Raw genomic sequence first — 12,539 nt, 5'->3', positions numbered from 1 at the left:
TGGAGCACTTTCAAATTAATGAAGCATAGCCAATTTGCTTGGCAGAGGAGGCCATGACTACAGGGCAATGACTTTTGGAGAGACTAAATTTGTGTAAGCAGAAATGGAGCCAAGATACTAAGAGCTGTGCATGAGAAAATAGCTAGGTCGTGTGAGTCTCAGATCCTATTATTTTCTCCCCGTCCAATTAACCTTCCATGCCCTCTGTTCACAAACCAGAACATGAAAAGTATAAGGTGAGAAAAGTAGGAAGACAGACATATTTCTGTTTTGTACATTGACAGCAGTTAGAATAACTCCATTTCTGATGTTAATTCTCCTATTAACATAGTTATAGAATTTTTGAGCAGTGAGGAATTTTAGATATTGTCTAATTCACTTTCTTTAGTTTTGAGATAAGGAAGTAGAGGTAAAAATGACCTGCCTAATATCACACATTTGAGTTGGGACCAGAACTCAAATCTTTTCTCTCCAAGTCCTATTATTTTTCTGGTATGTCATATTATAAAGATAAAAATTCACACTGATCATGTTAAAATATCACATTTAAGAAGAAAAAAACAAGACATGACTTTCTTGCCTTTGCCATATTGGTCAACTAGTTTGCAAAGTCCTGAGAAACCATTTTCTTTTTCTTTTGTATCTTCTTATAGTGCTGAGTGAGAGGCAGGGTGTTGCAATGGATAAAGATAGTATTAGGTTCAAGTCTTTCCTCTGACACATAATCACTTAACCTCTGTGTCCCATTTACTATTAGACAGTGACAATTGCAATGTATATCAGAGAAGAGAATGTCACACTGGGAGTTTTCCATATTGAAATATCAGCAAACATTTCTTTTAGCACTTTTATTATATCTATCTATCAATCTATCTATATTTACTAGTAACTAAGGATGCAAAGACATAATTGAAGAAATCATAGTTACTCCCCCTACCCCATGCTGCTTTGCTTAGTATGCTACACACACACAAGTAATAAAGAAAGGCTGACAAATTTTACAATCATAATCATTTGAGTTTGTTGCTGAAATGGTGGCTTTTACTTGACAACTAGCCTTTGGTAGCAATTTTGTTTCTTTGTCCTTTTCAAGTCACCCTCACATTTCAAGAATTTGTGATTTTGTGGTAGAATCAGGGTGGATCCTCTCTCTCTAACTGCGATTGCTACTTCTCCCCCACCTCCCCCCAATCACTTTCTTGTAGTCTTTAGTCTTTATCAGTTGCTTTTTCTCATTGACTTAGCTGGGGATGAGCATCTCCACACTTAACTCAGTCGGTCAGCCACATAGTCCATTGCTGAGCTCTTCTGGGTCTGCCAAGATGAATGCTCTTGTGGCTTGACTTTTAAGAACCCAGGGCTACCTTCATGCCATGATGGAGGATCAGAACAGAGTTTCAGGGGACATTGATCACAAGTAAGCTTATTTTATAGTGAGTGCTCTTTTTTGGAGCTAGTCATGTTCCTAGTTGAAGGGATTGACCATTGAGATGAGTAGATTGTTAGAAAATATTACTCAAGAGAATTAAAACTTGGCTTCTTAGCAAGGCCTATATTTGATTATAACTGGCTGTTATGTCATAATTGATTAATGTTCTAAAGCTGAAAACATGTTTATTGCTACTCTATAGCATAATAATCTATTATTAAATTATAGTTTCTTATGTTCACAAGAAATTTCATGTAACATATTGAATTAGACCAATGATTCACACAGTTCAGTTTTTGATCTCTGATATGGTACTTTAAGACTCCCATTGACAATATTGGATAATGATAATGCAAAATGAATCCTGTGGGAGTGTTTTAACTCCCTTAGGGAGTTATGTCTGCATTTGAGTAGTTGAAATTTACTTATTGAAAAAAGTGAAGTTCTATTTTTTATTAATGCAGTTATATAAAAGATCATTTAATTCAGGATAATCCATGTTCAGTAGAAAAGACATTCTGAAGTTTTTATGTCCAGGATCTAATGAACAATTCTCTTCATTTTATATTGTCATGATTTACTTGATTTTGATCAGATTTCCCTTTAGCTTTAATTTCTTCCTGTTCATTTCATCTTATTCAGTTTGACTCAGTATTCTAGTCTGACTTTCAGAATTCTGATTTCCTTAGTCATTGTATCAGTTATTTCTCCCACTTTTGTGATTCAGAAATGTTATTTGTTCAATCAATGCTTTTACCTAACTCATTGATACAAATTTTAAATCACACAAGACCAAAAATTTCTGTGGTACTGCACTAGAAACTTCGTCCAAGTTGATATTAAGCCAGTAATGATGAATCCTTGAGTATGGTCCCCATTTACTTGTCTTATAGTCTGGTCCATATCTCTTCATATTTTCCATAAGAATAAAGATTTTGCTTAATGAGATGCTAAAAGCGTAAGCCATAATGATAGAATTACACTGATATACTTGTCGTGTAAATCTGTTTTTTAAAAAATATACCCAACACACAGGCATTTAATAAATGTTTATTGTTTGATTAATGAAGCTAGGTAGCATCTTTGTAATTAATGTTTTCTTTCTACACATTTACTGGCCATCATTTCAGTTATATATTGTAATAATGTTTTGCCAGGGGTTAAAGTGAAACTCACTGTCCTATGTTTGGAAGAATTAATTCTCTTATCTTTTAAAAAAAATAAGAAAATTTCTTCAATCCTGTTATACTCCTCATATTTCTCAGTCTCCATGATCTTTTGAAGGTCTAGAAGGGGTTCAGTCAGCAATCACATAAATTATTTCTTTTAGGACCTGAAATATTAGCTCTTCAATACTTTGAATTCCTTCAGAACATATAGGTACTTGCTTATTTCCTTTCTTACCTTGGGCATCAACTCCCTGTTAGCTATTTTTTTTTACTGTTATTTTTAGAGTAATACTTATTCTCCTTGGCAGGAAAAAAGGAAGCAAAATAGGAAGAAAGATTTTCTTCCTTCTTTTTTGTCATTATCAATTCCTTTTATCCCAAACAGTATTTCTATTTTGGGGGGCCATTTTCTTTTCCTTACTATAAATTAAAAACAAAACAAAAGAACACAACCTTTTCTTTAGCTTTTCTAACTATCCTTAGCTTATCTACTAATCTTAGAGGATGTCATGCCCAGTTTTGAAACTAGGAAGACCTGGGTCCAAGTTCCATCTTTGACACTTATTGGTGTGACCTCGGCAAGTCATTTAACTTGTCAGTCCTTTAGGCAAATCTTCAATGAATAAAACCTTACTGGGCCTTGCAGAGAAGATGGAAATTTCCAATTATAGTGGAATATTCCTCATCTATAAGTTTCTTAAAGCAATCAAACACAGATTCTATGCTTCTCTCTGTTCTCTATCCTTGCTTCCATTTTTCTGAATATTTTTAAAAAAAATCTAAGTTGAGATTCCTGTACATTCATGTTAATCTTTTTGGAATACTACTTCTATTCTTCTTCATTGTAATTGTTTCTCTTTTCATCTTCATAATTTCTTAAGAGCTTCTTTCCTGTCTCTCCTTAGCTACCTTTCTCTTTAGCATTTAAAAAAAAAAATCACTTGTTTTAAACCTAAATACAAAATAGGAAAAGAAAAAAAAATTCATGTGCACAGCAGAATATAAGTGAGGATTCAAAATATAAAGCGATAAATTTCCATTTCAAGAAAGCCTTTATAATAAATTCTATATATTGTGTTCAGAGCCATCCATCTTTTCTTTGCTTCCTTGTAGGTTTTCTTTTGTTCTCTTCTGAGTATTTTTTATTTTATTCTTTTTCCCTCTTCCTCTCTCCCCTCCCCCAAGAAGACAAGTGCAGAGACACACACACATGTACACAATATACACATGCACACAAACATATATATATATACACATACATAGTTATATATAATCATCTATCTGTCTATCTATTTTTGTAAGACCATCCTATACTTGTGTGTCCTCTGTTTCTCTGAAAGTGGATAGCATCGTCCTTCATATGGTCAACTCTTTCCATATTTTTCTAAATCTAACAACTCATTTTTTCCTACAACCCAGAAATGTTCCAACTTTATACTGTCTAGTTATTTTAAATAATTTAAAATAATATATTAAAATGACTAAAGTATTGTATAGTTTTCACCTTATTTTCTTTTGATTAAATCTATTTTAGTTTTAACTTTAAATGTGATCATGATTTTTTGCTTTTTTTTTTTTTTTACTTAATAAATTCTATGCCTGATTTTTATTTTATGTTTGTATATGCCTCATATTTCTTATCTCTCCTGACTCTTCTGCTTTACCTCTACCCACTGCCTCTGGCCTGGAATGAAACCAAGAACTCTGCCCTTCTGTAAGTGCCTGATGCCAGCAGCACCTCTGCCCCACTGATTCTGCACTCTCCTGGTGTGTCCTGGTTCCCTTCTCAGCCAGAGTCATGTCCCTTAGTAGAGGTTCCCTCAATCCTTTCTTTCCCCACACACATTTAGATGCCTGACTCCCTACATTGCCCCCAATGTGATGATTCCTTTAGCTTGGGTGGCGGCTACTTCCTTACCCAACCTAGCTCTAATGCTTATTACTTGCAATTTCTGTGGAGTTAGCCTGGAGGAGTTTCTGCTTTACACAGGCAAAATCATCCTGGTATCTTTTTTTTGGATCTTCTCAGACTGTCCCAGGAGGACTACTGTTCTGCCCCAACTCTTGTTTATTTTTACTCCACATTCTCCCTAAGGCACTATTTTGTCTTGTTTATGGGGGAGATCTGGAAAGCTTAGGATTTTCTAACTTTGTCATTTTCCCAGAATCCTATTCTACAGCATTTTTATCCATGGAATCCTACCTCTTCTTCCTGAAACATTTTGGAATTCCCTTCCCCAAGATCTAGGTTTGTTTCCAGTTTTTCTTTCCTTGTACCACAAACTCTAGGCTGGAATGATCACTTCCCCACAAAGTTCTCACTATTTCCAACTCTGCAAACAGTGTCTACCAGATGGTGAAATCAGATGCAGATTAAAAATTTTTCTTGTTGAAATTATCATTAAGGAAAATCTTGAGTGTTTTAGCAGCTCTAATTTTATCAGAGAGAATTCTGGTGGGTGGCCAGATAATTGAAACCCTTTCCCACAGCTACATCATGCTTCAATGCTAGCTTGGGATAAGTTTTCTGAGCAACTCAAAATGCTTTTCCATATGAGTAAAAAGATACTCTCTCTTTTCTTTCTAAACAGAGCAAAATTTTGTCTTTATCACGCTATCATTTTAAAACAGATTATTGGAAAACATCTGCCTATTTTTGAATAATTTATGAGCTAAGAGGGCAGCTAGGTGGCACAGGGGGTAGAATGTCAGGCCTGTAGTCAGGAAGACATCTTCCTGAGTTTAAATCTGGACTCAGGTACTGGTTGTGACTATGGTCAAGTCACTTAACCCCACTTGCCTCAGTTTCCTCATTTGTAAAATGAATTGGGGAAGGAAATGGCGAATTACTCCAGTATCTATGCCGAAAAATTCCAGAAAGGGTCACAGAGTCAGATAAGACTGAAGCAAATGAATAACAACAACATAAGTAAGCTAAGAGGGCTTTTATAGTTTTAAATAAAGTTTTATCATGTTTAAAAATGTAAAATACATTCTCAGATCACCAACTTAACAAAAATATTTATTGCCCCAAGGGTATTATTTTGCCAACCCCTGTTTTAAAACATTTTTGAGAGAAACATAGTCTTTCAGATTTGAACAGCAATCTAAAAATTATTCTCCAATACTACAGTATATTTGTAATCTTATTCATATGGATATTCTTATCAATGATCAAGAAGTTAAACAATCTAGATCTATAAAAACTATTCCACACTTTATAGTGTGTCAATTTTGATCATTTTTTGTTTTACATCTCCTATATTTATCAGTGTATCTTCTCCTTCCTGAATCCTCAGTCATCCCTTATAACAACAACAAAAATAATAATTCAATTAGATAAACTTAGCCAATACACTGAAGAGGTCTGTATATGCAGTATTCCATAACCATTATCTTCTACTTCTGAAAAAAGAACGAGGAAAGGTATCTTCTCATAACCACTTTTTTGCTTTAATGAAAGAGAAGAAATAGTTTGGGAAAAAGTTGGGATTTTCTATACTTATTCAAAAGAGAAAAGACACTTCAATGTTCATAAAATCAAAAAAGAAGATGGTTGCTTTAATATCATGGGAAGGTCTTTAGTTTTTTTGATTCTCATTCTGATTTGGAAATCCATTGCAAGAGAACTATCATAAAGACTGTCACTAGGTGGAGTAAACTAACATTTGGTGAGTCTACAAATCCTCAATGCTACATAGACAAATGGACCAAGGAAAGTGAAAAAATAGGAAGAAAAAGATCTTTGGAAAGAAATGCCTGAAAATGAACTTATACAAACACAGATTTAAAATAATTAGGCTCCCATATGCATTGAAAACATGATAGAGAAAGATATAGAGAAATGTGTGTGTGTGTATATATATATATAAAGATAGGTAAAGGACTACTTAGGGCAAGTAGGTAGCGAAATGGATGGAGTGCTGGCCTAATGTCAGGAAGACCTGAGGTGAAATTTGGCTTCAGATACTTCCTAGCTATATGACCCTGGGCAAGTCACTAAACTCTGCTTGCATCAGTTTCCTCATTTGTAAAATGAACTGGAGAAGGAAATGGCAAACCACTGATGAATAATTGGACATGACTGAAATGACTGAACAATAGTGTTCAATAATTATTAATTGTTGTTACTGATAATTTTCCTCATTGCTCTGCACTTTTATACATATGCTTCACTTTTTTTGTTTGTGTGGTTTTGTTTTGTTTTTTATATAAGGGAGAGAATAGTGAAAAAACAAACAAATCTTGGACCATTTAAAGAGAACAAATAAGATTCAAAATCTACCATCTCATAAAATATCAAAAGTCATTATGTCCCATCCACTTCAAGCATGGACAGAGTTGAATTGGGCTGAATTTCTTGGGTTCTATTCTGATACTTCATTTTTTCTGTTTTAAAGATGTTTGTTTCTGGATTAGGGTGAACTGTTTTCAAGTGTGGAACATTTCTACTTCTAGTTAGGATCTACATAGGTAATGAGGTATAGAAGAAAGAATGCTGGATTCTAAAGTCAGAGGACCTTAGTTCAAATTCCTTCTTTGACACTTGGGTTACATTTGACCTTCAGCAACTCATTTAACTTTTCTAGGTCTCAGTTTTCTTGCCTGAAAATCTGAGCCCTTCCAAATCTAAAGCTCTGATGTATACAAATGCACAGTAAATTTGCCACATAGTGTCTCTATAGCTTATAGATTCATCAGTGAACACTGGGATGGTATATATCATGCTAAGCAGATCAATACAGATTTGGAAACGAGAGATCCTGGTTATAATCCTGCCTCTGCTATTTATGAACTGTGTGACCATGGACCAGTCACTTCATCTGTCTGTATCTCAGTTTCCTAATCTGTAAAGTAGGAATAATGATACCTGTATCACCCACCTCATGGAGTATTGTAAAGCTCATATGAGATCCTAAAACGAAAGGGCTCTGCAAATTTGAAAGTGCTAAAAGAAATGGTATTTTGACAAAAGGCCATGTAGAAATGTGTTTAATAATAATGTCACAATTCTACATCAGTTTAAGTTTTACAAAGCATTTTTCACGTCATCTTATTTTCATCTTCACAACCACCCCATAGGATGGTGTTCTTACTAACTTCATTGTTCAGATTTGGAATCTGAGACCAAAAAAAGTCTTAACTTATCCAGTATCACCTAGCTAATAAGTTTTTGAGGTAGAAGTTGGACTTGGATCTTTTACCTCTATGCCCAATGCTTTATCCCATGACTGTTGATAATGAGCACTGTCAGAAGCCTAATGCCTCTTTTTTCCTCTCAGTTTTCAGGACTGTATATTCTCTCCTTCAGTGTCATCATGGTAGGCTTCATCTTATATTGTTCTACCCCTACTCGAAATGCAGAGCCCCCTGAAAGCAATGTGCCGCAACTGACCAGCTTTGGGTTTGATAATCTAGGACTAAAGATTGATGAGAACATCCAGGAAATGAACTCTGCATCCATGTAGCCAAAGAAGCCATGGTGCTAATGGACTCTGGATAACTGGGATGTTATCCAGATTGGATGACCATTGGATAAACTGGGTGTCATCATCCCATATGAACTGGAATTCACTCACTATGGAAGCAAAACTCTGAAATTTTGATGACTTGTCAAAATGTTAATGAACATTGTGTCATCATCTGATGTATATGTGATATAAAATTGTATAATAAATAGAAAGCATTTTCTAAAAAAATAGAAGTGACTTAATATATAGCAGAATTGAGTGTTCAGAACCTGATAGAACACATATAATGATCAAAACCCATCAGTGTCAAGATTGTAGATGGCGAGGAGTTGGATCTGAGAGAGGTGACATGGGGCTAAAAATGAAGAATAAAGGATGTTCATTAGAAGCAATTGTGGAACAAGTTCTAAACTAGAGATCAAGATTAGAGCTGAGATTAGAGCAAGTTAGGCAGTCCAGACTAGTTCAGTTTTTCCTTGATCAAGCAACTTGATACATTTCTTACAGAGAGTGTCTACTACTAGTATAGGGTGATTTATCACCTGTAAGTAAGAACTTGGTTGGAAAGGATAGTAAATGGGGTATAATTGACAGATCCTGACAATACCATTTACTGAACTAGATAATTCATTGAATTCATCAAACCCTGGCTTTCTTTTTATTGTTGTAAAAAACAAAGGTTAAGACTTATTACCAAATATTTATAATGTACCATGTTTTTTTAATTTATGAAAGTTATGTAAATCCTGTAGTTATCATAAAATTAATTATTAATGTGTGTTCCATTTTAAGCAAACCCAATATACCAAAAACTCTAATGAGTAAGATAAACAAATTAAGGGGAAAGTATTTACATTATAGGAAGCAGTGAGGTGGTTTGGTGGACAAGAGTGTTAGACATGAAGTCAAGAAGACTTGGCTTCAAAACTGGTCCCAAACACTTATTAGCTATGTGATCCCGGGCAAATCACTTATCCTCTGTTTTTCTTAATCCATTGAAGAAGGAAATGACAAATCATTTTAGTTTCTTTGCCAAGAAAATTGCATGAACACTATGGTCCATAGTGTCACAAAGAGTTGGACATGACCGAACAACAAATTACACTGTAAATTAATTCTTCATTCCACAAAATGATTCATTGTTGAATTCTTTTAGGAAAATATCGTCCTTTATTACATTTAAAATGTGATACTCTAAAATTTTATTTTTGCACTACCTTCTTCCTCTGCCCTCCCAAGAATACATCTACTTTATAAAGTGAGGTATATTTAAATAGAAGTACCATTCATGTAACAAGAGAAATCAGAATTGGTTTGGAGATTATTTGGGAGAAATGAAAAGATTTGTAATATTTTGAGTTATGGAAATTGTTTTTTCATTTAATTTTTTAAAAATGTTATGGTGTCTCAGTTGTAATATTTCATTAAAAGTTCTTGGTAACCAATGTAGATTGTCATTTTAATTTATCATAATGTGGTTTACATGTTTGCCTAAAGATGTGATCATTAATTTTCAGGTTTTCTACTTTGCCATTTTGATGGATTTTTTTATATGAATATATTCTTTCTTGATACAGAATGCATTTTGTCCATTTCTTATTATCTCATAATATTCTTGTCTATGTTTTTATCTAATATGCTAGAGAACTTTTTTGTTTGCTTTGAATACTATGTAAATAACAATCCAATATTCAAGCTACTCCATCTTTTATTCTGAACTTTTCTTATACTCCTAGCTCACCTTTCTGGGTTATAATAAATTTTTTGACATTTCTCACATATAATTAATCTATGTTAATGTGATACAGAACAATGTACCCTTTGGATCAACTTCAGTTTTGGTTAATCTGACATTTTAGAATTCCTTGAGCTATATAATATAGAATTATTGTAGGATAATTCTTGGTTGGAAAAACTATATGTGAAAATAGTCAATTTGTAGAAAGGCAGAAATTATGAAAAAAAATTGTTAAGTTAGCAAGCATTTATTAAGTACCTCCTGTATACTAGGAACTCTCCTAAGTACTAGAAATATAAAGAAAGATAAATCACAGTTACACACACACACACACGTCCCAATTTAAGAAAACACGACATCTAAATGATCCAGATAGCAATAGACAGCCTTTTAGTCTGAGTCTCAAGATTTGGGAGGGACAGCAGGAAACCACTCCAAGGAGGTAATCTTTCTTTATTTCTCAATTCAGAATACCTGGGGAATGTGTGATCTATAAAAATGACTTATCTTTTGCAGATTTAAATCTTGTTTGAATGCTTTCTGATAAGAACTGACAATATTCATGTTATTGGCACTCAGGAATTTCTCCCTGATTTCTTCCTTTCCTTCCCCAACACTTCATTTGGGATACCCATCACAGGGGAGGGAAAATGTATTTCTGTCAGTTTAAGTCAGAATTTAGAAAGCATTTTTCAATAGCAAAAAAAAAAAAAAAAAAAAAATAGAAATGGTATACCTGTAACAATACTTTTAGTATTAGTCTCCAGCTACAACACTTGATTTCTAGCTAAATCAAATGAAAAAGCATTTATTAAATATTTACTATGTGTTGGCCACTGTGTAAACCTCTGAGGATTCAAAGTAAGGTAAAAAACCAGGCCCTATTCTCAAAGAACCCATAGTTGAAGGGCAAGAAAACAAGCAAACAACTATGTACAAACAAGATATGAACAGAATACATTTGGAGATAATCTCAGAAGGAAGACGCTTAAATTAAGACTGGGAAAGGCTTCTTTCAGAAGGGGGGATTTTAGATGAAACTTGAAGGAAGCCAGAGAAACCCAGGAGACAAGAGTATGGGGAGGGGTGAGGTATAGTTTTTTAACTGATTTGGAAATCTGCTCCATTGTTAGCATTGTTTCTACAGGAAACTGGACTTTGAATTCAGAGACTTTTCTAGTAATTGTTGAGAGTTAGTTTATAAATCAAGCAGTACCTATATTTTCATTTTAACTGAATCTGAGCAAAATATCATATTAATGTGCATTGCTAGTTTCATTTAAAAGATATTTTTATGCCCTGAAAACCTACCTTCAACATCTTTTGAGTTTCTGGACCCTCAATGTTCCTTTAACAACACAGTAAAAATTACTGGAAAAGGACAATAATACCGAGAAAATGGGTCTGTTTAGAAAAGACAATGTTCATTTCATTTCTATATTTGCACTTTATTTTTTTGTTTTCTTTTTATTTTTTTAATTAAAGCTTTTTATTTTCAAAACATAGGCATGGATGATTTTTCAGCATTGACCGTTGCAAAGCCTTTTTTCCAAAATTTTCCTCCCTTTCCCCCACCCCCTTCCCTAGATGGCAAGTAATCCAATATATGTTAAACATGTTAAAAATATATGTTAAATATTTTACATGTATTGGTCAACCTGCCATCTGGGTGGGGGTGGGAGGAAGGAGGGAAAAACTGGAACAAAAGGTTTTGCAATTATCAATGCTGAGAAATTACCCATGAATATCTCTTATAAATAAAAAGCTATAATTAAAAAATATATGTTAAGTCCAATATATATATATGTATACATATTTATACAATTATCATTCTGGGCAAGAAAGATAAAGTCAAAAAGGGAAAAAAAATGAGAAAAATTAAGCAAACAACAACAAAAAGAGTTAAAATGCTATGTTGTGATCCACACTGTATATCTGCATTTTAAAACTAGACTTGGTCATGTGAGCACTCATCAAATAGTTTAGGTTTCCTTTGGCATGTGTTAGATACTTTGGTTGATATTTTATCAGTGAAGTGACATTCCTGAAGTACAACTGGAAACAGATTACAAAAGATATAGAGACATGCAAAACAGACAATGAATGGGCTGCTATAAAATGTTAGACACTTATTTAGTGCCAACATGGATGATTTTATTTGATCCTGCTATATATTTCTGTACTCGGAGCACATTCCTCCTAGAAAATCTGCGAGTTTTATGGAGGTTCTCTAATAGCTATAAGCAGCAGCTATGTTGGGTTTGCAGTAAGGAAGATCTAAGTGTGAATCTCTCAGATATTAGTTATGGAACCCTGAGCAACTAAACTTTTCAGCCTCATTCCTCATCTGTAAAATGAGAAAAGTAATCTTATATCTGACGTGATGATCAGATGAAACAAGATCTATAAAGTCCTTCACAAAATGAAGTGCTATATAAATGCTAGATATTAATATTATTGTTATCCAAATGAGGAATTTTATGGTCAGAGAAGGCAGAACAGCTTTCCTAAGTCAGTGACTATATTAAAGTCTCTAGCACTGGATCTCTCTAGGTTTCTAGTTTAATGGGTTGTTTCCAAAAAAACCAACACTAGGTGGTGCTGCCAAGCTTGAGATGGCACCTTGATTGAGGAACAAGAGAATATATTTTTAAAATTGTATATTTTAAATTAAAATTAAATTTTAAATTTTAAAAATGTATATTTTAAGAATACATATAGAGTATGCCTTT

General features: G+C 33.7%; 1 protein-coding gene across 1 annotated transcript in view; it reads left to right on the top strand.

Annotated features, from left to right (window-relative positions):
- Positions 1–9,057, top strand: part of SLC35F2 (solute carrier family 35 member F2) — a 59,473-nt gene extending 50,416 nt beyond the window's left edge. Inside the window, exon 8 of the mRNA XM_003764261.3 lies at positions 7,881–9,057. Within this exon, the coding sequence (XP_003764309.1) occupies positions 7,881–8,066 (186 nt within the window). The 3' untranslated portion in view covers positions 8,067–9,057. The remainder of the gene's footprint in view (positions 1–7,880) is intronic.
- Positions 9,058–12,539: the final 3,482 nt, after the last annotated feature.

Source organism: Sarcophilus harrisii, chromosome 3, assembly GCF_902635505.1.
Source record: "Sarcophilus harrisii chromosome 3, mSarHar1.11, whole genome shotgun sequence".
In the NCBI taxonomy this organism is placed as follows: domain Eukaryota; kingdom Metazoa; phylum Chordata; class Mammalia; order Dasyuromorphia; family Dasyuridae; genus Sarcophilus; species Sarcophilus harrisii.
This window is presented reverse-complemented; position numbering and strand designations above follow the sequence as displayed.